This window comes from Lithobates pipiens, unplaced genomic scaffold, assembly GCF_037356315.1.
Source record: "Lithobates pipiens isolate NorthernLeopardFrog02 unplaced genomic scaffold, aLitPip1_a1.2 Scaffold_8, whole genome shotgun sequence".
In the NCBI taxonomy this organism is placed as follows: domain Eukaryota; kingdom Metazoa; phylum Chordata; class Amphibia; order Anura; family Ranidae; genus Lithobates; species Lithobates pipiens.
In genome coordinates, this window is record NW_027507903.1 from 170,332,289 (window position 1) to 170,359,090 (window position 26,802).

At 38.8% G+C, this 26,802-nt stretch overlaps 1 protein-coding gene across 11 annotated transcripts in view; it reads left to right on the plus strand.

Annotated features, from left to right (window-relative positions):
- The window catches only part of MAGI2 (membrane associated guanylate kinase, WW and PDZ domain containing 2), a 1,006,736-nt gene that overhangs the window by 893,904 nt on the left and 86,030 nt on the right, over nt 1-26,802 (plus strand). For 8 of the 11 annotated variants that reach the window (XR_013271122.1, XM_077474033.1, XM_077474035.1 and 5 more), the window contains 4 exons: nt 5,659-5,690; nt 6,822-7,011; nt 22,310-22,351; nt 23,449-23,540. Coding sequence is in view for 10 of the 11 variants with exons in the window: in XM_077474033.1 (XP_077330159.1) it covers nt 5,659-5,690; nt 6,822-7,011; nt 22,310-22,351; nt 23,449-23,540 (356 nt within the window). In the remaining variant the exon portion in view is untranslated. The remainder of the gene's footprint in view (nt 1-5,658; nt 5,691-6,821; nt 7,012-22,309; nt 22,352-23,448; nt 23,541-26,802) is intronic. The other 3 variants (XM_077474036.1, XM_077474037.1, XM_077474034.1) reach the window with 2 other exon arrangements.

Genomic DNA, 26,802 nt, shown 5'->3' on the forward strand with positions numbered 1-26,802 from the left:
TTCTGTTATATTGGCTGCATGCAGATGTGTTTTGCTGTGTCTAAGCTTTTCTATGACCATGCATCAAAAAGAAAAGAATGAAGCACAGTTTATTATCATACGTGTCCCACTGTGTGTTCTTTCAATAATTACAGTTGGGTAGCATTATAAGCTGCCTTAACACAGCTATTCACCTTCCACACACTTTTGCAAATGTATGTGGTTAGGATATCTGATTTTAAAAAACGGAAAAGTTATCTTTTCGAAGTGTAACGTGAGCGTTTTGAAAAAGTTCCCCTTGTTTACTGTACACCATCCATGCTGGTTCCTAACTGATCAAACGGCTGCTATTGTATTTTTTCACTCAATGTTAAATTTTCAATTTTCGGTTCATCGTGTTGAATCTCTAATTCAATTGATAAGATGGTGAGACTGCATTTTATTCGTTTTACGTGTATGCGTCTTGGATTTCATGTTTCTGTGCATTGTAACAATGAAGCTCATTTGAACTTTTTATTTCATAAACATAAATGCAATCCTAAAACATGAGTAAAAATATTCACAGTCCAATTGCTGAAAACAGAATTACTAAGCTTATAAACAGAAGCTGCTATCACTGCCGGTTAGGACACAAGAGGGCGATGGTGTGCAGATCGTCACTGCAGAGCTGTCGTGTTGGTCACGCCCTCAGTGGGAGTGACCCCCCGGGGGAGTGTGCAGCAGGAGGTGGATTGTCTCTACATCTCCGTGATAGATGCACTTTCTGGATATTTTGGAGTCTACACTCAGAACCATCACCCCTTTTAATTGAACTATTTTATTATATCACTCACTATTTATTAACTGCACCGTGTGGAGAAGACCACACATTGTGATATTGGAGTGATATCATCTTTTAGCGCTGTTTTGGTAATTCTGTTTTCAGAAATTGGACTGTGAATATTTTTACTAATGTTTTGGCATTTTCTGATTTTTTAAACAGCTGCTTAATCTTTTTAAATATTTTGGTATTTTTTTAAGATTTCTTTCTTTGTTTCCTCTTCTACTGACTTGTTTGAAGACTGAACTAGCACTGAGCTGGTGTTTTGTCTAGGCCATTTAATACACCTCTGTTTGTAGATAAATGCAATCCTGCATCTACAGTATACCATTATGCAGCATGAGCAAATGCCGATAACTAGTATGCATGATTGATATGGACTATTAACTTCACTTAAGCCCTTTTACACTGAGGTGCTTTACAGGCGCTACAGCACTAAAAATTGAGCCTGCATAGCACCTGTAAAGAGCCTCTCCTGTCTCTCCAGTGTGAAAGCCCGATATATACAGGCACACCCCTCTTTTAAGTACACAATGGGGTTTAGTTACTAAAGCTGGAAAGTGCAAAATTAGGCTCACTTCTGCAAAGAAACCAATGAGCTTCCAGGTTTTATTACCAACGCTTAATTGAACAAGCTGGGGTTAGAAGCTCATTGGTTTCTATGCAGAAGTGAATGTGATTTTGCACTTTCCAGCTTTAGTAAATAAACCCCATTGTGTACTTAAAAGTGGGGTGTGCCTGTACATTTAGATCACACTGGAGCAAAGATGATTTTATTATGTATTTTAGATTTTTTACGGATTTGTGTGTCATTTATTTGTATGTGTTGGTAACCTAATCTTTTGAATGTGAACTGCAGACCCATTTAATAATTATTTTTCTGGGACAGGATATTTACCTAGGTCAATGAATCCTATATATTTTAAGAAAAAAAAAATAGAAGAACTGAAATACATTTTCTAGAGAAAATGCTGCTCTACATTCAGAGCTGGCCAAATGTTTGAAGGCCAAAGTAGTTAGTTATGTAAGTCTGTTAAAGTGGGATATCAAGAGGCTGAGGTTGTTTGACCTTCCACTTATGCATATATCACATAATCAAGTGCCTAGGGCTTTGAGCATGAAGCCAGCCCTACATGGATGCTGGCGCAGCATTTTCTACCAGAAAGGTAATTAATACATTCTGTATAAGTATACTTTTACTTTTTAATTTATCCCAGCCAGCCTGTGAAATGTGAATGTTTAAAAAAAAAAAAAGCTTTATTTTAACCCCCAAAGGATTTCTTACCACTTGATGGCTCAGGAAACAAAAGCAGACATGAAATCCTTTGTCTGCACACCTGTGTTGCCTAACATGAAGGGGTCACAGTTGATTTTTCAAATGTATTTATTCAACCACACTCCAGGATGAACTGAAATATTGAATTTTGGTGTAATAGTACTTTAATCATTTATTGCATTTTAGCTAATAATCTTCGTAAGCACCATAACATTTACAAACCTGTACAAACCTTTTTGTTTAAAAAAAAGTATAATTACTGGTCAACATTTGTTTTCTTTTTTTTTTCATGTTCAATAAACAATTTTTATTTGTCTTGCTATACCCTATTATCTCTGCTTTCCAGACATATGTAAAATGAGAAAATGTTTCATCACTCTCTGCTATTTATCAAATTTGTCAGAATTATTATACTTTTGAGAAAACTACTGTACATCGAAATGTCACCCTCACTACATCATTTTATTCGTTTTTCTGAAGCATTTCTGAGCCTTCAAATGAGAGGCAAAGTCTGTGACATATAATATGAAGCAATTGCTATTCCTAAGGCGTAAACTGTTCTGTGACTTAAAGGTGTAATTACATAAAAGTTTGTTAATGCTAAAGGTAGATGTTGCCAGTCATACCAAAATTATCAGTGACCTTAACATAGAAAAAGAAAATGGGTGGTATAAGCATCTTGAAGGACACACAATTGTTTTGCATTCATCTCTGTTAGCAGTTCAGTAACAGAAAGTCAGAGGTTGAATATCCACTGACCCAGAAGTCTCAAGCAGCTAATTCAATTTCTGTCTCAATTCTTTGTATTGAACAGAAAGTTGTTGAAGAAACAACTTCAGCACTATTCTTTCTTTAAAATGAGACTAAACCAATTCAAAATCTTTACCTTTGTTTATTTATATCAACAGTATGGGCATTACTCAAGTAAATGATCTAGGGGAGGATCAATAGTTTCTAAAGGGGGTGTTGTAAGGCGGGGGTGCTGCAGAATTGTACTTCCTAGTATACCTGTGTCTGCATTGGTGATAGAGTGGAGTTTTGGTCTCAGTGAAATGCATTTTCATTATGTACCTGTATACAGTTGGTTACTTTGGTTGGTTTCCCTCCTGCTCCAGCACAGGCAGTATGCAGGAGGTACCTACTAGCATGGGTTTGTTAGCTCTTTTAGGTGATGCTCACGTAGTAGAGGCCATAGGGCTTTGCATGGAGAAGCCATTGTAGAGTGCGGAAGCATGCTGTGATGGAAACTGCTGCCAAGCCGTCTATGAGGTCCAGAGTGTTTGGTTCTGATGCAAGAGTACCTGTCCCCACAATGGCTTGAAATGCAAGGATTGATCCTGTTTGAATCTGCAACTATCCTAAATGATAGTAGTGATATTACTCAGTAATGCAGCATTTAAGGAGACAACGTTGCATTTTTTAACCAAAATGCTTGAAATTTTACTATATAAAGTTATGAAGAATAATGTTGTACTGACATGTGTTATGCCTAATTGTTAAAGTATTTGTTTTCATGTCACCTTAGTTTACATTTCAGAGAAATTGTACAGGAAATGTTTAGTTTCTGAAATAAAAGTTATAGGTGTCCTTGGCATTTTAGCTTTCTTTGGCCACCAACCCTGCTTTTGCAAGTCCTATATATTTTTTTAATCACAAGGCTAAATATTTCACTTTAACCACTTTCAGACCGGACCATTTTGCTGGTCAAAGACCAGACCACTTTTTGCGATTCGGCACTGCGTCGCTTTAACTGACAATTGCGCGGTCGTGCGATGTGGCTCCCAAACAAAATTGACGTCCTTTTTTTCCCACAAATAGAGCTTTCTTTTGGTGGTATTTGATCATCCCTGCGGTTTTAATTTGCTATAAACAAAAATAGAGCGTCAATTTTGAAAAAAACACATTATTTTTAACTTTTTGTTATAATAAATATCCCCCAAAAATATATAAAAAAAACATTTTTTTCCCTCAGTTTAGGCCGATACGTATTCTTCTACATATTTTTGGTACAAAATAGGGATAGTTTTATAGCATTTTTATTAATAATTTTTTATTATTTTTTTTTTTACTAGTAATGGCGGCGATCAGCGATTTTTATTGTGACTGCGACATTGTGGGGGACCCATCTGACATTTTTGACACATTTTTGGGACCCTTGTCATTTATATAGTAATCACTGCTATATAAATGCAGTGATTCCTGTGTAAATGACACTGGCAGTGAAGGGGTTAACCAGTGGGTGGCAGTGTAGGGGTTAAGTGTTCCTAGGGGTGTGTTACTAACTGTGGGGGGGTTGGGCTTTCATTTAGTGAACACTGATCTCTGCTCCAATCACATGGAGCAGAGATCAGCGTCACTAGTTGCTAGGCAGAATGGAGAAATGCCGTTTACACAGCATTTCCTCCATTCAGCCGTCCCGTGAGACGATCGCGGGGATGCCCGCGGCGATCGAGTCCGCGGGTCCCGCGACCGGACTCGGGGGTCCTGACTGGCGCGGAGGCATTGAAGATTGGACGTACATGTAAGCCAATATGCCTGCCCGTGCCATTCTGTCGACGTACATCGTCGTGCGCTGGTCGGGAAGTGGTTAATGAGGTAAAGACACAGAAACATAAAATACTTGAAATATTAATTTGCAGGGATTTTCTCTTCCAAAAAATTAATTAATTTTTAATCATTTTCAATGTGACTTTAAACTTGTTAAGAAAAAATTGTCTACTCAAAGAGAGTCAATTCTCTAGAGCAGTCTCCTCCTTCCTTGCACATCATAGCCCTCTCCTCTTTGGCAAATGTCTAACTACTTTCTGTGCTCACCCAGCATCTCCAGCCTTCCCATCACCTCCCTAGGTAACCTTTTATGTAGCTGCTTGGGTAGACATGAAGGGAAACAATATAGAGTGTCACATGAGTGATGGCTCTGAGTCTGCTGGGACTGCTAACATCTTATTGAAGATAGTAACACAGAGCTGCAGTCTCTGAATTTGTAGCGTTCAATAACTACACACAAACATTTGGGCAGGCATGGAAGGACATAACAAACCAAGTTTGGGGAAATAAGGGGAACATGAAGCAAGAGCACAGGCCAAATCAAAGTACTTGCAAGGAACCTGTAATCAAACCAGAATGTAGCAGATCTTGCTCAGATCACTGTAATTAGTGTGTTTATATGCCAGATACTGGGGCACTAGTGAATGTGTGTTGACCTACATGATGTTTCCATTGATGACACCCATGCATTTGTGACCAATGAGATCCTGAAATTGATAGTAAAATATGAAAAAGCAGATTTAAGTTTCTTGTAGTCAGGTGAATGAAGAATGATTTCTTATTTGTTTGCAGCATGGCACTGCTCTGGGCACACTGTTGTTTGTCTTAAGACCTAATGTCCTAATGACCTAATGTATCTTTATATTTATATCTTTTTAGATTTTGTTGTTTTAAAAAACTGTATTGCTATTAGTGGTTTTTTATCATGCAGCTAACACTATATTTTGTTCTCTTCAAAATCAGGATCTGTAACTTTTCATGGTTGTTATTCATGCTTTTTCATGCTTAATGGTGTTGCTATACTTTTCGTTTTCAGGTTTCTTCTCTCCTTGGAAAAGTTCCAAGCCTGTAAGTTATCTTTTGTTTATATTGATATGGTGTTAGGATTGTTGGCTTCTGAGATTATTTTCTATATAGTATTAATTTATGAAAATACAAACTGCTGGTTCTGTGTAGGTGCTCTCATTCGCTCTCTCTCACCCTCTCCTAGATAGATAGATAGATAGATAGATAGATAGATAGATAGATAGATAGATAGATAGATAGATAGATAGATAGATCGATAGAAAAAAGTATTTGATCAATTGCTGATTTTGTAAGTTTGCTCACTGACAAAGAAATGATCAGTCTATAATTGTATTGTAGGGTTATTTTACCTTTGAGAGAATAACAACAAAAATATCCCAAAAAATTATAAATTGATTGGCATTTTAATGAGTGAAAAAAGTATTGTATTCCCTATTGATCAGCAAGATGTCTTCTATACGGCTAATGAGCTGAGATTAGAAACACTCTCTTAAAGGGAGAAAAAAAATAGGGGATCAAATACTTTTTCATTCACTGTAGATAGATAGATAGATAGATAGATAGATAGATAGATAGATAGATAGATAGATAGATATACACATTGGGGGTTATTTACTATAGGAAAATCCACTTTGCACTGAAAGTGCAATTGGAAGTAAAGTCGCTGTAGATCCGAGGGGAACATGCAAGGAAATATAAAAAACAGCATTTTAGCTTGAACATAATTGGATGATAAAATCAGCAGAGCTTCCACTTATTTCAGATCTACCCTGTATATTTAGAGCAACTGCACTTCCATGTGCACTTTCATTGCAATTTCAAGTGCACTTGCAGTGCAAAGTGGATTTGCATTTCGTAAATAACCCCCATTGCATCTTATTATGGCAGCTGTGGCTTAGGCTAGATAGCTTGCAAGAAAATGTTTTTTAAATCCTGGAAACTGAACAAAATAAGTCAATAGATTTAATCTTGGAGGGGTTTATGGTTTTGATTAATTTTGTGAGCAGATAATGAACATAAGTGTAATATTCAAGCTGTTTCTGGATGTTAAGCTTTAATGTTTAATCGTCAATTCATGTTCTGTCAATGCTCAAAAACAAACACTGTTATAACAATGAATAACAATGAAGAAACCTACCGTAATCATGTTGACAATATTTGTTTGTGTTACAGATGATGGAACGTTGGGAAAATCAAGGAAGCCCCCAGACTAGTTTATCAGCACCATCACTACCACCCACTCTCCCATACCCACCAACCTTACATAGAGGTTCATTTCCTGATTCTACAGAGGCCTTTGACCCAAGAAAACCTGACCCCTATGAACTTTATGAGAAATCAAGAGCAATTTATGAAAGTAGGCGTAAGTAAAATGAATGCTTCATGCTAAAATGATCTATCACTTTAAAATATCAGTTATACCCAAGCCAGTGACAGTTCTGTCATATTTTTATTACCTGTCTAAACTGTCCTGTTTCTTTATCATACATAATGGGACACAGGACTTTAAGTAATTATTTAATGGGTTATGGGCCACCTTCAGGTGTTGACACTGGTATACCTAATCAAAGAAGTTCACTCCCTAGATAACCTCCTTCTTTCAGGAGCACATCAGTTTTTTCGCCAGTGTCTAAGGTGCTGGTGCTGAGTGAAGATGTGCTCTGAGGAGCTCCAGGAGGAATCCATGCTGGATTTAAAAAACCTCCACAACCGGATCCATCTACACCACTGAGGCCACAGAATGGTACCCAGGCCTTGCATAGAAGAACAAGGTTTTGCCTATAACGCTTCTTTTTGAGGGCTGGACCCTAGGAACCAGGACTCTTTTTGGTCTTGCAACATTACCTAAAGTTACTCCTGAGGGGTGTTATACAGGTCCAAAGGAGTGGAACCCCTATTAAAAGGGACCCGGTCTTTGAAGGTTTAACTACGCTGCCAGCCATGATGGGTGAAATTTGGATCTGTCTGTTTTCAGCAGTATCCTGCAGTGAGGAAAAGGTAAGAGAAAAGCATAGGAACTGCAAAGTCCACCTATGACTTTTCTTTCAATATGCAATATTGTAATGTCTTAAAACTCTTCTAGAGGGAGTAAGAATACATATAACCTATTAATCTGTGCTAAACTTACAGCATGTGTCCTAGCAGCTGGAGGGGGTTCCCTCTCCCCCCAATTGGGAAAACTGAGTGCCTGGGGGTACATGTACTATGGTACATTTCATTTGTAACAGCTATAAATCAGTAAAAAAAGAACTAGAGGCTGATAAATTGCTAAAGGTACCTGCGGCCAGCCTGCTTACTCACCTCCCACCCCCCCTCTCCAGGGGTGTGGGATGACTTCTGGCTAAAAGACATTTACTTGTCTGTTAATGTGTTATCAACCACGAGCCGATTATTCAGCCGCCTGGTGGCTGGTCTCAGACCGAAGCTGTCCGCACGCACGAGGCTGAGATTTTTACTTTGAAACAAGAGGAGGGAGAGTCATGGAAGGGACGTGGCTTAAGTGGTATGCGCTGTGTGGGGACTCGGCATCCTTGAAAAGCACACGGCGCATAAACAATCAGGTTTACACCTGAAAGGCTAAAAGCTGTGCTCTGAGAAATAAAAAATGTATATCAAAGCAGCTGAAGCAAGGCTGCAATTGGACACAGGAGCACTGGAGCACATGAGGGAGTGTTCACAGGCATTTTCAGTATAGTAAAAGACATTATTGTTTAGCATCAGATTAGTCTATGCCGACATTGTTTTTCCTACTATTGCTCAGCAAATAGAACAGTTCTTAGAGTGCCTCTGTTTCTGTGCTTAGCACTATGGCTTCAAAGGTTACTACCAAGGCATGAAAAGTTCCACCTACAGGCATTGGAAACTCCAGTCATGCCTTCACACTGTCATCCTACTGGAGATACAGATATGGCAAGCCAGGGTGAGTCTTTGGAACTGATCGGTGGTACAACTGCTTCTCACACTTCAGCCCCTGTATACATGACTGAAGATGCAATCTCCTCTGCCCTGCAGGGCTTTGAAGGAAATTTAGCAGCTTTAGTCGCATCCTCCATCCAACGTATAGGAAGCATGCTTGATCCCCCTTCCCCACCTCCAAGGGAACAGTGGGCACAGGATAAGGTATTACCCTCTGGCGATCACATAGAAAAATAAGCCGATTTTCCTCTATGGAGGAAACAACAATTGATGAACCTTATGCAACCTCGTAATCTGAGAGATTGATGGTACAAACTCTTACGGAGATGGTTCATTCCACTTTCATGCTACCCCTAACAGAGTCAGCTGAAAGTTTGGTCCCTTCCTTGGGTTCTTTAAAACCTTTACAGCTTTTTTCATGCATTACTAGAAAAGCTTATTTATGCTGAATGGGATCATCCGCATAAGCATATAATAATAATAATATCCATGGAGGAGAAATTCACAAAAGATGGAAAGTTCCAGCAATAAGTGCTGCGATTTCCAGCATAACTTGTCCAGTAGACAATGCACAAATCCTTAAAGATAAGAAGTAGTTTTTTTGTTAAAAATCCTCTTTTTTTCAGGTACCATTCTCAGCCTGCAATCACTGCAATAGGCACCTGTCAGTCCCTAAAAGGACCAGTTCAGGGGGCCCTTAGGGAGGTCCCTGCACAACAGGCCCATGAGTAGCCCCACATTGTTTCAATTAAAGATGGGATTTCAAGTCTTTTTCCAATGTGCGGCTATCCAGAGTTTTGTCCTGCTTGTTTGCTCAAACTACCAAGGGCGCTATGTTTTGCCATAGATGCCATAAAGGGACTCTATCCTCCTTCTGTCCCGCCTTGCGCTTGTGCTAAAACACATGCATAGAACCCTGTGGTTAAAGGGTTGGTCAGCCTAAGCATCTTGCAAAAAAGCTTCTGACTAGCTCCCCTTTCATGGGGTGCGACTATTTGGGGAGAATTTGGTTAAATCCATCCAAATGATTTCTAGCAGGAAAGGTACTCTTTTGCCCAAAAAGAAGGTATAAACGTCATTTTACTTAAAATGGACTCCTTATCCTGGCACTAGGGGCAGCTGCCTCTAGGCAGTAGCAATGGCCTCCACCATCAGACTCTAGAGGAGAAAAACATTCAGCCACTGTATACGTGACTGGAGATGCATTTTTTTTCTCCGTCCTGCAAGCGTGGAAGCGTGTTTGATCCACCTCCCCCACCTTAAATGCCTTATAAAGGAAACAGTGGGTAGAGGATGAGGGGTTACCCTCAGGTGATCAGGAAAGAAAGGCAAACCGATTACTCCTCTGTGGAGAAGACAACTGGAGTTGAACCTTTTTTCAGCCTCGCAATCTGAGAAATTGCTGGTACAAATCTCTTACAGAGTTGATTTGTGCCCCTTTCAAGCTACCTCTAGTAGATTCAGCTGATAGTTCTGTTTTTTCTTAGGTTCCTTAAAACCTTCACTGTCTTTTTCATGTGTTTCCTGTACATGTACAGATCCACGCAGAAATTTAACAGATCCATTCTATTTATAGAAGAATCTAAATCAGTTCCTGATCCGCTCCTTTTTATGGAGTTTATCAGGTCAGTAGTTTCTATCCTACAAGGAGGAAAACTTCTGGTGCCTATCGGCATCAGGGATGCATATCTGCATGTCCATATATTTCCCACTCACCAAAGGTTTCTGTAGTTCGAAGTAGAACAGAAGCATTTCAGATTATAGCCTTGCCCTTCGGGGAAGCTACAGCACCCCGAGTGTTCAGGAAAGTGCTAGCCCCACCTCTAGCCCAACTTAAGGGCACAGGGCTTAAACAGTCTTGGCATACCTAGACAATCTATTGCTAATAGACCAATCAGTGTTCGGGGTAAGGTGTACGCATTACAACCAGTTACCTGGAAAAGTCTGGGTTGCATTCTCAACCTAGTGAAGTCTCCCTTAAAGCCGCTAAAAAAGATGGAGTATTTTCGTCTGATTATAGATACAGCCCATAAAAGGGTGTTTTTGCCCAGGCAAAAGACAACTCCATAAGGGAGTTGGTGCGGATGGTAAGGTCAAAAGGAGATCCCTCCATTCACCTTTGCATGAGGTTGTTAGAAAGGATGGTGGCTTCATTCGAAGCAGTCCCCTATGCCCAGTTCCATTCAAGACTGTTGTAAAACACTTTCATTTTTTTGGAACAAAACAATCCAAGCTCTGGACTTGCCAATGTGGTTGTCCCCAAGGGTGTCCCAAAGCCTCAACTGGTGGTTACTAAAAATCTGCTAGAAGGTAAATCCTTCAGACCACTTATCTGGAAAGTGGTAAATGACAGAGAAGACAACTGTCAAAGGACAGTGTTCAAGAACCTAAAGAGCCTTGCCCATCCTAGACATTTGGGCAGTTCGTCTGGCTCTGAAAGCCTGGACTTCCAGGTTAAAGAGGAAGTAAACCCCTTCAAACCACTTTGACCTACAGGTAAGCCTAGATTAAGGCTTACCTGTAGGTCCAAGCAATATCTCCTAAACCTATATGGTTTAGGAGATATTTGCCCGAAAATGGGCACCGCTGTCTACGGCGCATGCGCCGTAGACAGCGGCGCGCAGGCGCACTAAATGCGGCAAATCCAAGAATGGATTTACCTAATTTGTCGACTCCCGTGCGCATGCGCGGGAGTGACGTCATCGCGGCTTCGCCGTATGGCAGCGGCGGAGCTGCGAGATGCGACTCCCGTGTGCATGCGCGGGAGTGACGTCATCGCGGCTTCGCCGCTGTCATTGGTCGGAGCTGCGAGACGCCACCAGCAAGATGGATGCGGCGGACTACAGGGATCAGCGGCGACTTCGCTGGCTCCTGTGTCAGGTAAGTGACACATAATGAGCTACTATGCGATGCATAGTAGTCCATTATGCTTTACCTTTGCAGGGAAAAAAAGAGGAAGTAAACCCATCAGGGTTTACTTCCTCTTTAAGGAATTGTCCTGACAGGATCCAATCCGTCAATGGCACAGCTGTGGCCTATATCAATCACCAAAGGGGGCACCAAGAATCTCTCAGCGCAGAGAGAGGTGATCCATATTCTAACTTGGGCAGAAAGAAACATTCAGTGCCTATCAGCAGTCTGCATTCCAGAAATAGTAGATTAGCATGCAGACTACTTAATTCGCCAGCAGATTATTCCCAGGGGAATGGTTTCTTCACCCCGACATATGTTCAGGCTGTTTGTCAAAAGATGGGGGGCTCTGAATGTAGATCTTCTAGTGTCCAGTTCAATATAAAGTTAGTTAACTTTGTGTCCAAAACAAAGGATCCATTCGCATGCAGAACAGATGCGTTGGTGATATTGTGGGATCAGTTCTCACTGATCTATGCATTTCCCCCTATTCAATTGTTGCCTCGACTTCTTTGCAGGATCAAGTTGGAAAGAAAACCAGTAATTCTGGCAGCACCAGCATGGCCCAGAAGGTCATGGTATGCAGAAATCATAAAGATGGCAGTGGAGGATCCATGTTCCCATCTACTAAGGCCAGACCTGCTCTCACAGGGGCCGCTATTCCATCCTACTTTATGAACGCTAAATTTATATATATTATAGAGTATGGAGAGCTTATGTTCCCTGGTGTGAATCCACACGTTGACATCCACAGAGATCTATCATAGGCAGAATTCTTGCCTTTCTACAAATAGGCGTAGAGATGACATTGGCCCTGAGTACTATTAAGGGCCAAGCCTCAGCCTTACTGATCTGATTTTAAAGACCACTTGCTATGCATTCTTTAGTCTGGGGTTTTTATGCAAGGGGTGATGCAGATTAATCTGCCAGTTAAATCACCTTTAAGCCCTTGGGACTTGAAATTTGTTTTGTCAGCGTTATAAAAACAGCCATTTGAAAGCCATTGGAACTGATGCAGCATATTCCTTTAGTCCTTCTGACAAGGAAGCTGGTATTTTTTGGTTGCTATATCCTAAGCAAGGAGAGTTTCAGAATTGGCTGCTCTTTCTTGAAAAGAGCCCTGTTTGATTATTCATGAGAACAGAGTGGTGTTACACCCTCATCTAGGCTTTTTACCAAAAGTAGTTTCAGGTTTTCACCTGAACCAAGATATTGTCCTGCCATTGTTTTTTTCAAAAACAATGTTCCAGGGAAGGAAAGTCACTACATTGTCTTGATGTGGTGAGAGCAGTGAAAATCTATGTAAAGGCAACTGCTCAGATTCGTAAGACTGATGTCTTATTTATTCTGCCAGAGGGTCCTAAGAATGGACAGGCAGTGTCGAGATCCACTATCGATTAGTGGATTTGGCAAGTTATACTTCAAACTTATAAATGAAGGGGTAAGATTCAACCCTTTTCAAGTTAAGGCACACTCTACCAGAGCGGTTAGTGCTTCTTTTGCAGATGCGTCATCAGGCCTCCATGGCTCAGATCTGTAAGGCCGTAACTTGGCCAAAACATTTTTTTATCAGGTGGATGTAAGCAGGTATGAGGATACTGCCTTTGGGCACAGTGTACTGCAGGCAGCAGTATAAGTCCTTAAGTCTGTGAATACCTTGCGGGTTGTTTCTCCCTTCCCTCAAGTAGCATTGCTATGGGACGTCCCATTAAGTAATTACTTAAGGCTCTGTGTCCCATGATGTATGATAAAGAAAATAGGATTTTTATTACAGCTTACCTGTAAAATCCTTTTCTTGGAGTACATCATGGGACACAGAGGTCCCTCCCCTCTTTTGGGATTTAAGTATATTGCTTTGCTACAAAAACGTATGTGCTCCTGGAAGGAGGAGGGGTGTAGTGTACCAATTACTTAAGGCTCTGTGTCCCATGATGTATCCCAAGAAAAGGATTTTTAAAGCCTATTATTAAATCTCTGTATGTTGTTTTGAAGTTATATTTGCTTCATTGTATCAATGGTAATTGTGCTAACAATTTCAGGTCCTCATTAAGTGCTATAATATACAAATGTGGGCAGTAAGCATTCGTAATGCTTAGATGAATCATTTAAAATGACTTAACAACAAGTGTCTATTGTTTGTGGTAATTATTTTTACAGAAGATTTGAGTCTCTTATCTAATATGATTTTAATTAGGGTTACTTTTGTTACTGTAAAGCATTTTTAGATTGAACATTACAAAATTGTTTTGCAGAAGTTAACTGTCAATTCTGGCAATATCTGGATGGTCCTGCGTGTCTTAAATACATTTAAACATGACACATTGACATGATCTTTTGTCTTGTTTGGCAGAATAAAAAAACAAAGTTGGCTGGCCTAAATACTTTCACAACAGTGATGCCATCTCACTACTATTATGACCAAATAGGCTCCACTAGTAGGGCTTTTATCTATTTACCAGCTTGGTACATTTTAAAAACGTAAAAAAATAAGTATATAAAAAAGTTAACAAAGATTTGCCTTTTAGTTTATCCTTAATATTTTTACTGAAAAAAGGTAATTCAATTACAACCTCCTGAAGGGCACAAATTCATTTAAAATATATAGGTGGGAATTATGTAAATATCTATATTTAGGTCATTCTTATTTGGGCCTTTCACAATGTGTGAGAAGATCAAAAATGAATTACCAACAGTTTATAGATAAGGAAACTAAAGGTAATTAAGACCAACTCTAACTTGATGTACTAAGACTAACCAGAGTTATCACAGTTGGGCTGTTGTGTATTAACTTTAATATTGTGTTTCATTGGTTGGTAAGACTTTGATTTTTAGGATGCTGTCAGCCTATGTCACGAGGCTCATGGGGATGGCGAGAAACTGATTCCCTATCAGGTCCTTGTAATTGATAGCAAATAACATTGGGTAGATTCCAGTGCTGCTTTTGGGCTGTCTAATGACTATGGAATCCACTGGCTGCTGTCTGTTGTAAAAAACAAGGTTGGCAGACCTGATGGGCTATTTGTCACTCAGCATCGCCATTAGGCTTCACCCACGCACAGTTAAATTTCTCAGTGCAGTGGCAATAAAGATCTGTAGCAACTGATTCTAACATCAGTCACGCATGGGAGGATGATAGAATTCTAAAGAGTCTATGACACTCTTTATCAATTCCAGGGAATTGATATCCAGAAACATTTTAAATTGCAGGAAGCTTAAAAGCAGTACTAGACTTTCTAAGAAACCTCAACATAGTTTGAAAGGCCAGCATAATTTCAAAATCCTTTAATAAATGGTTAAAAAACATTTTGCACAAGTAATAATAGGGAAGGGTTAACACCCCTGTAACTTTTGTTTTGCTGTCTGCGCCCCTGTTCAGAAGATTTCACCTCACTTTCTGTCCCAATGCCACATGGATTTAGAAAATGTTGGGTTGTTGTGGAAACAAGCCTTGGTGATAAAGCATCAGTGAAGACACCTTTTTCCCCTAATAACATTTACAGGAGTGAATTTCCCTTCCTAGGGGTAGATTTCCTCTCACTTCCTGTTATCTCCCTCTGTTTTTAAGTAGGAGTCCTTTGTAAGTCGGATGTTTGTAACTAGGGGACCGCCTGTATTGTCTCCCTTTAACAAAGGACATCATGTCTGTTATTCTTATAATGATGTAGGAATGGTGGGACAGATTATCATATTTAATACAGTTGCAGGAGCTCTTTGTGCAATTCCATTAGACACTGCATGCCTTTTTTTAATACTTTAGATGGAGAGGCAATTAGTTCACTATAGTTAAATGCAAGTCTACGCTTGCTGTAGCCACATAATAATTGTCTTCATCCTGCAGATTTTCCATTGAAATGTCATTTTTTTTGCAGCTGTATGAACATAGTGTTAACATTCATTGTAAAAGAAAACTGAATGGTGCAATGCAGTGTAATTTGTCCTTTGAAAATTAGCATGATTGTAGACTAAAATGAAAAGTTCCCTCCTTAAAAATTGATGGTAATTATTATTGTATTTCAAACAATCTTTTAGAGTGAATCTTGAGTGAATCTTGATCTCTTTGGAGTGCTTACGCTGGCCATAGATGGTTGGAATCTTGGCCAGTTTGATCAACTTGGGTGCAACCAGCCCTGTGTTGTTGGGTATAATCATAACCATGATTATTGGTAATGGCTCAATCCCCCCCCCCCCCCCTTTCACTGGGAGGACACAATGGCTGTGTGGGAGGGATTCTCCCATCAACACTGACTGTGTTGATGGGAGAATCATGAAATTTTCTCTCCTACAACATGTGGTTGCAGGAAAGAAAATAGCTCCATCTATGGGCAGCTTTATTACCAGAAATTAAAGTCATTACAATGATTGTTCAGTAATCACCACTGATTGGTCATTGTCTACAGACCATACTTGGTTAGCTGATACATATCAAGATGCCTGTAAACTTAATTTGTGGATAAGCTTTCTGTATTCTGCTACAGTCAGGCTTGTCCTGGCAGTTTTACAAAACTTTAAGTAGTTACAATATATTCAGTTCACATATTTAGCATGATTCCAGCTGCTCCTATTTTATAATCCGCTTTTTTTTCAATGTATGAAGTATTGGGCTATTAATCACTATTGAATGGAATCGTGCTGGCGTGTCATTAAGTGCTATGGTTGCTGGCATTAGTTTAGGTGAATGCTCTACTGCCAGAATTCTTCTAAGTGAGACATCAATCATACACTCTTGGGTGAAGGTGTTAGAAATTGCTACAGCGCCAGTCTGCCAAGCTCATTTCAATGAAGAAAACAACATTGATTTTTCTTTCTCCACAATGAATTATTTTGTTTCTGTGATTAAGCTAAACCACAGATAAGAACTCCTCACAGCTGGCATTTAATGTCTGCTGCTGAAATGCATTACGGAAAGTCTGTCAAAAATGGCCACCAACCAGTTTGGTACTGTTCCTGTATGAGCAAGTGGACTGTCTAATAGATTCATTTACATTGCAAATAAAATAGTTCTGGACATCTTTAAAGGTTTAGTTTTTCATAATTGATGGAAATTAGCCCTTGTACACACAGCTGGACATTCCGACGGAATTTGTCCAAAACTGGTGTTGCATACATACGGTCGTAAATCCGATCGTTTAGAACGTGATGACGTTCTATCGTTACGACGGACTACGTTCAGGCTAGTAGCCAATAGCTTTGGTCTCATAATTTGATCTGAGCATGCGTGGCACTTTGTCCGATCGGAATTCTCTACAAACAATCGGACAAAGTCCGATCGGATCATGTTGTCGGAAAATTTTATATCCAGCTCTCAAACTTTGTTGGTCGGACATTCCAACGGAAAAAGTCCGATGGAGCCCACACGCGGTCAGATTATCCGACAACATGGTCCGATCGGATATTTTCCATCTGAATTTCCGACCATGTGTACAAGGGCATAGAATGAGAAAAGATCTTTGCTGTAGGACTATAACCTTGATTTTGATGCAAGGGAAATATTTGACTACCTATGAATGCCACAATAAAATACAAAGTTTGCCCACTCTAAAAGTATATATAACCACCCAAAGACATGTATATATATCACCAAGGTGCTGCACACAGCTTGTACAGAGAAGAGAGCTGTAGGAAAGACCCAGCAGGTCCTGACACCTCAGGTTGCCTGCAGAAAACTAAAAGGGGTTGAATACATGACCAGTCAACCGGCCCAAGAAGTACCTGCACAGACAAGGTTCCACACTGGATTATGGCACAGATGTGGAAGAAATACGCAAAGCACACTAGGATCTAAGTAAGCCTCTTGTATTTAGATGATATTAGCTTTTTCTAGTGTTCAGCTTCAAGGATAAAAACGATTCCTGAGACATACACACATAAAAATAACTTCTTTTTTTAGAGAAACCTTAGAGACTTCCATTTCTGACCTTTTGGGGAAAAAAACATCAACTAAGTGTCATGATGACAGTTTGGGTCACTTTACAATTGAACATTCCACTGCAGTGCATTAATGTGCATTATGTTAAGGCATGTTAATTATGCACGTGGTGATCCCATTGTTCACTGAAAAAATGAAATAAATTAGTTCATCCTCCACGAGTGTAATAAACTGTCACCAAATTGAATGTACTGTATGGAAGCTTACCCATGACCTCCTAAAATAGAAAGGTCATAACTTGCATGGATAGAAGCTCCCTGGCACACTGTAGGACACATAACTTGATAGTAGATCAGATGCAAAACCACCCAAAGAGGTCAGATTTTCTCACATTAAGGGTAAAGAGGACCCCCAGGGCTGGTTGAGAGGACTTCCTCTGATGCCAAACTCCCTTATACTCATCACTCAAAAAATTCATAAAAGGAGACCTTTGCTTCACATAGTGTGAACCAGATACCACAATTATATCAAAAAATAGAAACTGCACTCACACAGATGGTCCCTTCCTGTTCCAACATGACTGAGCACCAGTGCACAAACAAGGTCCATAAAGACATGGAAGAGCGAGTTTGGGGTGAAGGAACTTGACTGGTCTGCACAGAGTCCTGATCTCCACCGGATAGAACACCTTTGGTATTAATTAGAGTGAAGACTGCGAGCCAGGCCTTCTTGTCCAACATCACTGCCTAACCACACAAATGCACTTCTGGAAGAATAGTCAAAAATTCCCATAGACACACTCCTAAACCTTGTGGGCAGCCTTCCCAGAAGAGTTGAAGCTGTTATAGCTGCAAAGGGTGGGTCAACTCAAAGACAGGCTTCCCAATACTTTTAACAATATAGTGTATATACAGTTGTGCTCATAAGCTTATATATGCTGGCATGATTTCTTGGCCATTTTTCAGAGAATATGAATGATAACATAAAAACATTTCTTTCACTCGTGGTTGGTGTTTGGCCAAAGCTATTTATTATCAAACAACTTTGTTTACTCTTTTTAAATCATAATGACAAGAGAAACTACCCAAATGACCCTGATAAAAAGTTTACATGCCCTGGTGATTTTGGCCTGATAACATGCATACAAGTTAACACAAAGCGATTTGAATGGCTATTAAAGGTAACTATCCTCACCTGTGATCTGTTTGCTTGTAATTAGTGTGTGTGTATAAAAGATTAATGAGTTTGTGGACACCTGACAGACCCTTGCATCTTTCATCCAGTGTTGCACTGACGTTTCTTGATTTTGAGTCATGGGAAAAGCAAAAGAATTGTCAAAGAATCTGCAGGAAAAGATAGTTGAACTGTATAAAATAGGAAAGGGATATAAAAAGATATCCAAGGAATTGAGAATGCCAATCAGCAGTGTTAAAAACTCTAATCAAGAAGTGGAAAATGAGGGGTTCTGTTGAAACCAAACCATGGTCAGGTAGACCAAAAAAATTTCAGCCACAACTGCCAGGAAAATTGTTTGGGATACAAAGAAAAACCTACAAATATCTTCAGGTGAAATACAGGACTTTCTGAAAACGTGGTGTGGCTGTTTCAAGATGCTTGAAGAAAGATGGGCTGCATGGTCGAGTCTTCAAATGAAAGCCATTACTACGCAAATGCCACAAAGTTTCCCACTTACAATACGCTAAACAGCACAGAGACAAGCCTTTTTTTTTTTTGAGCCAGCAGGTAGAGCTTCAGAATTCAGTTTCTCAAGAAAAAAAATATTTATGTAAGCAAATGTCTTATTGCAGTGATCTATATATATCTATATATAGGAATAAGTAAAAAAATAAATCAAAAGAAATTAAAATTAAACAGTCAATGTGTATAACATTGGCTTGAGGGTCCTAAATCTAATTCGATTTTTCTACACTTGAAGCATTTGTTCAATAATTGTTGATATTTTTCCACTAGGAAATTAAGTTCAAGTGTAAGAGAGACACATAATATTAATTCCTAAAATGAATAGCTCATATGATAGTCATAGGCGTCGCCAAGGGGTGGTTATTGAGGCTGTAGCCCCGAATCTGGAGCCCATAGCCTCCAGTCTCTTGCTGCAGGGTTCCTGCCTAACCAGCGGGTCACGGCTGCGGTGGGTGGGCTGCATTAGAGGTGGATGAGAGGAGAGAAACGAGCGGGCTGATGAGCAGAGATTACATCATCTCTCTCTGCCCACTCCATGTTACCACTCTTCCGCCCTCACAGCTGGGCCACTTCAATGTGGGAGCAATGTGTGGCAGGGAGCAGAGAGATGACATCATCTCTCACTGCCCGCCACACATCAGCGCTCTTCCGCTCTCACTAAATGGACCAGCGCTGTCAGCCTGCCACGATGCAGTGACAATGCACATTTGGTAGCACTGGCTGGCATGGCAAGTGACAATCCACATCAGTTGGCAAGTGACAACCCATCATGCAGGTGATGTGGCAAGTGACAATCTGCTAATGGTGGCAGGTGATGTGGCAAGTGACAGTCTGCAAATGGTGGCAGGCAGCATGGCAAGTGACAATCCGCATCAGGTGGCAGGTGACGGTGGCAAGTTTAAAAGCGACATCTGGTGACAGGTGAAGGTGGCAAGGGACATGCTGCATCTGGTGGCAGGAGATGTGGCAAGTGACACGCCCAGGGCTCCCACTGATTCTGCATTATGGTGAGTTATATATTAGAATTTAACAATAGAAAATATGCGCTTCATCCACCCTGACACCATATCAACCATGGTACCATGATGATTGAAACAATAACACCGACCTCTGCCAGTGAAAAATTGCTTACAAACGGCATGCCACCCCTCACCCCCGGGCCTGCAGAAAGGTTGGTGACCGCTGCTATGGGCTCTAGCTCCAGATCTTTTGTAGACCTAGCAACACTCCTGATGATAGTGTTATTTTGCATGCCAGTAAAAGCTGTGTTTATTTGGATAGAGGAGGGAATGGTTAGGACAATGGTTTTCTGTATTTGGCTGCTCTCTTTGGCACCACTAGAAAGATTTTCAATCACTTCTCATTTTAGTAACAACATATGAAGTGAGAGGAAATCTTGCATAAGTGAGGTTAAATCCAGCCTATGACAGTTGTCTCTGGAAAAGGTGTCACTGTTGAGAGATTTTCCCACCTACTTACCTTCCTGTACCCATCTCTTGGCCACCAGCACAAAACATAGAAGTGAATCTCCCCCATGGTGAAATATTCCTCATGGTGAAACAGACAGCACGTTCCACATCGGTTATCTGTAACAAACCTGATTTGCAGCAAATTGAATTATAGTGTGCATTTTTTGTGTATCATATGTGGCCTATACATTTGTTAACCACATAAGTGTGTTTTTTTTTTTATCTGTAGATTTATTTAATCTTTTTTTGAAAGATTTTATCATTTTAAAAAAAAATTACACACCTAGTCTGCTACAATTTTACTTGCTATAATTCATTATAACTAAAACCACTTTCACTACAATATATGCAGTAAGGCTAGCTATTTGGAAAGAGCCAATGGCATTTTTTTTTAAAAGTGAATGGAAATAGTAAAACCCCAAGAACAAATAGTGTTCTTGAAAACAAAATCTTCATGTATAAGAAAAACCTCCATAATGTGAATCTGTGAAAAAATGTTTTGTGGCAATATGCTTTATTTATTTTTTTAGTTAAATACACAATACTCCACCACCAGAACCAAATGTGATGCCAGATAAAGGGTCATTTTGTGTACTATTATAACTCCTATAAGTTAAACAGTTTAAAAAAAAATGTTTTGGATGATGTAGACCAATGTTTCTTGACTCCAGTCCTCAAGTACCCCCAAACAGGTAATATTTTCAGGCTTGCCATTATTTTGCACAGATGATTTGATCAGTTTCACTTACTTAGTAATTACCACAGCCGTTTCATCTGAGGGAAATCCTGAAAACATGACCTGTTGGGGTTACTTGAGGACTGGAGTTGAGAAACATTGATGTAGATGTATGTAGAATATATTTCAAAAATCAGGTTTTCCTTTTTTACATTAGTGGCTTAATGTTGGGTAACTTAGGTTACCATCTAGATCAGCCTTTCTCAACCTTTTCAGCACAGAGGAACCCTTGAAGTAGTTCTCTGGTCTTGGGGAACCCCTGCTAAAAATTTGAAATCTACAACTCATGATACAATAGTGTGATGGTCAGTTGGAAGAATGGTCCTTACACTTGTGGTCATTGGGAAGAATTGCCTCCTTACAGATAGCTAAAAAGATCAATGGTGTCAGTGGGAACTTATCTGAGACGCAGAAATTGCCCAATGCTGAAGGAACCCCTAGCAACCTTTGGAGGAACCCTAGGGTTCCACGGAACCCTGGTTGAGAATCACTGATGTATATTATTTGTGATTGATAAATATGTTTGAGGTTTATTTATGTTTTGCTGGTTAGTGGGACTGGAATGCCTGACAGAATGATAGTTTGATTTGATATCCTCATTGAATCTTGTTATTACTTCTTTTTCTGAGGAAAATAAAAGATTAATTAATTTTCCTATGTACTTCTTCATCTCCCAACTATATGTTGCAGTTTGTTTTACTTTGTACTTGTAACAGTTTTAATCTTCTTACAAGCCAAGTAATTGTTGCTAGCCTTAAAAAATGTCTAAATTCCATGATAATGTTCTCGTAAGAATTCCTTTGCAGTGGTTCCAGTGTTGGAGAATATTGGTTGTCGGTCCAAAAGTGTTTTTTTTTCCTACTTTTGAAAATATGAGTTGTTTGCATATTGTCATTTGGTTTATTTATTCTGATAATTTTATAACACAGACTAATTTTAGGGATTATAGCATTTCACTTTCACTGGAGTACACTTTAAACATCTATAAATGATTTACAACCTACATGGCTGTACATTTAGAGCTTTAATTTTCTTACATGAAATTCCTCATCTTCCTATTCAGAGCAAGTGCCACCCAGAGCTGGTTTCAGAGCGGATCCTGCCGGCAAGTATTCTCCAGCACCTGTCCTGTGATATGTGTTCACCATTATGTGTCCTAACCTAAATGTGTGTCCTGTGATCATTCCCTTGAATAGAGTTCAGCCATGATTGCCTTGTCACATTTTCATTGTTGGAGCCATATCACTGCACTGCCATAATAACTAGAAAATAAGGTGTGAGATCAGATGCCTGCATAAACATTACAATTTTATGTGAAAATATATTGTGGTAGATTTAGCAAACAATTATGCTCAAGTTTGATATATCTATAAAACTGTAAAAATGTTGCTTCTGGAGACAGTAGAATGTTCAAAGGAACTAAAGCATTTAATAATCAAAGGAAACTTACTGGAAACAAGTAGGGAGGAAATATTGTCCTATGATAGCGTGACAGCACTATGCAAAAATAGCATGTCATCACTCAGCAACGACATATGTAGATATGTAATTTATATATCTGCATGTATGTCATTTGCTGTACCGAATAGTGCATGTAATTTATTGTGATAGTGCAGGTACAGAACAGGCTTACCAAGATTTGCATACAAATAATTTTGACATATTATGTAAGCCATCACCTTGGATCATTTGTAATTCAAGGGGCTGCAAAGAATCTATATTCTGCTTATAGAAAATAATTCTTAAAGAACATGTAATTGGAATGAAAATGTCTAGTTTCAATATATAATGGATACAAAATGTTATTGGAGAGATTAGGCATGTGTTTTTATAGGGCATCAATAAAGTGATCAATAAATACTTCTATTTCGGTTTGAAACCTTAAAAAATAGGTGTTAATTAGATTAAAGCAGGGTTAAAAACTTCTAATACCATTTATACATAGTTTCTAATTATGACAACATCATTTAATTGCTAAGTGACCTTTCTGATTTGCTATGTAATGTAATTAACATGGTAAATAACTTTTGGATCTCTGTTACCGTTGAACAGTCCCTTAATTCTTGTTTTTGTTTGTTATGCTGAAATCCATTCCAGACTAATACTGTGCATGAACCATTTATCATTAGAAAAAAAAAAGTCATTTTATCATCTTCCTGCATTTAAATTGTAATAATTTAAAGCTATTCTGTTTGGCAACAGGTCCTGACTACAAAGAGTTAGATGTGCACCTTCGACGGCAAGAGTCTGGCTTTGGCTTTAGAATACTTGGTGGTGATGAACCTGGCCAGCCTGTAAGTTCTCTGTCACTCTCTAGAACATTTATTGCAATATCCTCTCTCCTGTTTTTTATGTTACTAGTGGGTGGTAGGCCAAACAATTTATGTTCTAACCTCTGGGACATTTTATGTATTTTGCTACCTGTGCTACATCTTAGGTTATTATACATTTTCTCTATGTTCTAAAATGTATTACTCCGTACAGTGCCACTGGAGATCGAGACTCTACAAGTCAATAATATATAATACATACACATGTTTTAAAAAACAAAAACAAAGCTCACAGGTGTTTATTATACTATGATTTAAATTATTGTACCATTATTTAAAGGAACTACCGTACTATCAACATTTACTGCCATGTCACCTATTTATCAATGGTCATCATTTATTTCACCCTGTTATGGGAAATGTTAATTGTGTAATTTTTACAAAAAAATGCACTTACAATTTTATTATAAAATACAAGCTATAAAGCTATACTCAGGCTAAATGCTACCAAAAAAAACAACCTCCACAGTTACCACAGACCCATGTTTCTCTTTGACATGTTTTTGTTTTTTCAAAGATTAATCCATTCGTTTTGTCAGACTGATTTAATACATTAGACTGTGTGGTCAACTAACTCCATCTCAGCAGTTGTCTGACAAATACTATAGAGGAAAACGTACAAGAATGTAAATAATTGCAGCTTTAAATGTATGGAACAGTAGTCATGTAAAAACATAAAACTAAAAAAAAACCTTACTCTGGTTTCTATAAAATATTGTATATTAGCAATGTTCTGAATTGCAGATTTTGGATATGAGACTACATTTACTAGAACTCATTTTTCTGCAAAGTGATACCCCACAGTTTAATTGCCATGGCACTTACAAGAGTGTAAATGCAGTGTTCCTAAACATTTTGTGAATTGCCTTGAGTACATGATACAATTCAAGTAATCAATATTCCCTCAGCATCCTCTGTAATATGCATTTATACATTCAGCTCGCTAGCCTTGCCTTTGAAGGCATAAGCTTGAAGAGTATGAATTTAAGGAATGAGGATTAAAAGGTCTATTTTTGAGCTTTATCTCTGAAATGAAAGTAACATCAAATGTATGATCTACACACAGCTCTTATAGTTGAATTCAGTTTGGTTATGGAGACCTGTACTCATTGTAAGAAAAGCATTTTATGTAGTGAACATAATAAAGGACTGAAATTTGAAATACTCCCAGTATAGAATTATTAAATGTGCTATAAGCATGCAGCTATTACAGTGTGAATGTCACCAATGTATATTGTAGACATATGAGCAATGAGATTTTTCTGGTACCAAAAGAATACGCTAAATAAGTAAAAATGTAACAATTTAATATATCCATAATAAAGAAAAGTTAACATTTTTTAAATGTTTTCTTATCATGGATATAATAAATGATTACATTTTTACTATTTGGTGTATTTATATGATAGCAGAAAAATCCCATTACTGATATGGTTGTTGTTGAAATTACTGACTGGGATGTGGTTGGGTATGATTCACTGCTCCACACAAATTACACAATGTATTTTGTATAGAATGAAGCACAAGTAGGGTTGGAGATTCCTTTAGGTGATACATTTTAACCTGTTAGATTTGCGTCATTCATCTATGTGCTCGGGAAGAAGGTATTAAATTGTGCTGACATTTGGATGGACAACTGTGCCTCTGAAGTTTTCCAATTGAATTGTTATGTTTACATTATGTTTACATTGGTCACGTAATCTGTTTGTTCTATCTTGTTTTTTCCCATGTGCTTTGGGTTCAGTTTTGTATTTTTTTTAGTGTGCCAGTCCTCATGTCACATGTACCACTTCTACTCAGTTCATCAGGGAGCAAGAATGCTCTGAGTTTTCTAGTGTATTATGTGGAGTAGTCTGCTTCCCAGTTATCCTGTGCTTCCTGTCAGTGGGTACTTTTGCTTTTTGATCTTGTTCCCAGCTTTAATTTAGGGTTTGGCCATGGATGTCCCCACTGGTCCGGCTCATGTTCTGACCTTTCTCTGCACCGAGATTTATAGGAAATAGTCTTTACAGGTAGTGATACTTAATGAGACTCAAAATCCTTTCCTGGATCAGAATCTGGGATATAGAGCTGCATCGTGCCCTCCTGTGTCTGTTCTCTTTTATTTTGACCTTCTGGCCATAAACCCCTGGCTTTGTGTAGTACCAATACCAGTTTCCAGACCACAGCTTGTCTGAAAATGTGCAATATATTTTGACCTCTGGCTTCCATACTGATTTATCTACTGAATTCCCCACCAGGACTCTGTTATCTATTTGCCTTGATCTAGCTATTGGTATCTCTAGGTGCGTTCCTTGATCGAAAAGTCCCATATTGGTTGTTATAGTATTATTTCAATTTAATTTAATGTATTCCAGTTGTTTCATACTGTATGTTTTAACATATAACAACCAGTATAGATTAAAAAAGTCCAAGGATTAAAATATCCTTTTAACTATGTTTTCATACTTAATGTGATTGTAGCCGTACAATACTGCTTGGACCTTGAAGAAGGGGACATACCCCGAAAGCTTGTCCTGAAAAATTGTATGTTAGTGCAAATAAAAAAAGTATCATGGACAGTACTCAATTAACTATGTTTTCACAAATCAGGTTCCTTCTGAATCTGCATGTTCTGCTCTAGTCCACCTGTCCCCTACTCAGTTGTGGAAGTCAGGAAAACCCCATTCTATACCTCAGCACATAAGAACGGCTCCTAGAACATAAATATAAGGAATGCCAGAATGGGAATACTGTATACAAGATAAACACATTATAGGGTTAATTTACAAAAGTCAAATTGCTGTTTACTTTGCATGTAAACTTTACCTTATGTTAGTGAATAAGGTAAAACTCTGCTGATTTCCACTAATGTGCAAGCAAAATTACTGCTGTTGTTTTTTTATTTATTCCCCATACATGTGAATGTATATTCTTTGTAAATTGAATTTCCCCATATTCACTAGGCTAAGAGAAAATTCCCTTGCAAAGTGAACAGCCTATTTGTCTTTAGTAAATCTACACCTATGCCTCTGGGCTAAAAGGCAAACAGGACAAGGAAGGGCTGATACACACAAGGCAGTATTCACGTATATATACATGCAGGATGATAAGCACAAGTGACAGTGAACCATGTGGTACACCAAGAGAAAGTCGGGAAACATGCTGATCTAGACTAGAACATTAACTTGAAGGCTGAGATTCAAAAGTATCAGAAAGCATAGACCCGATGGTGGATTTACAGGAA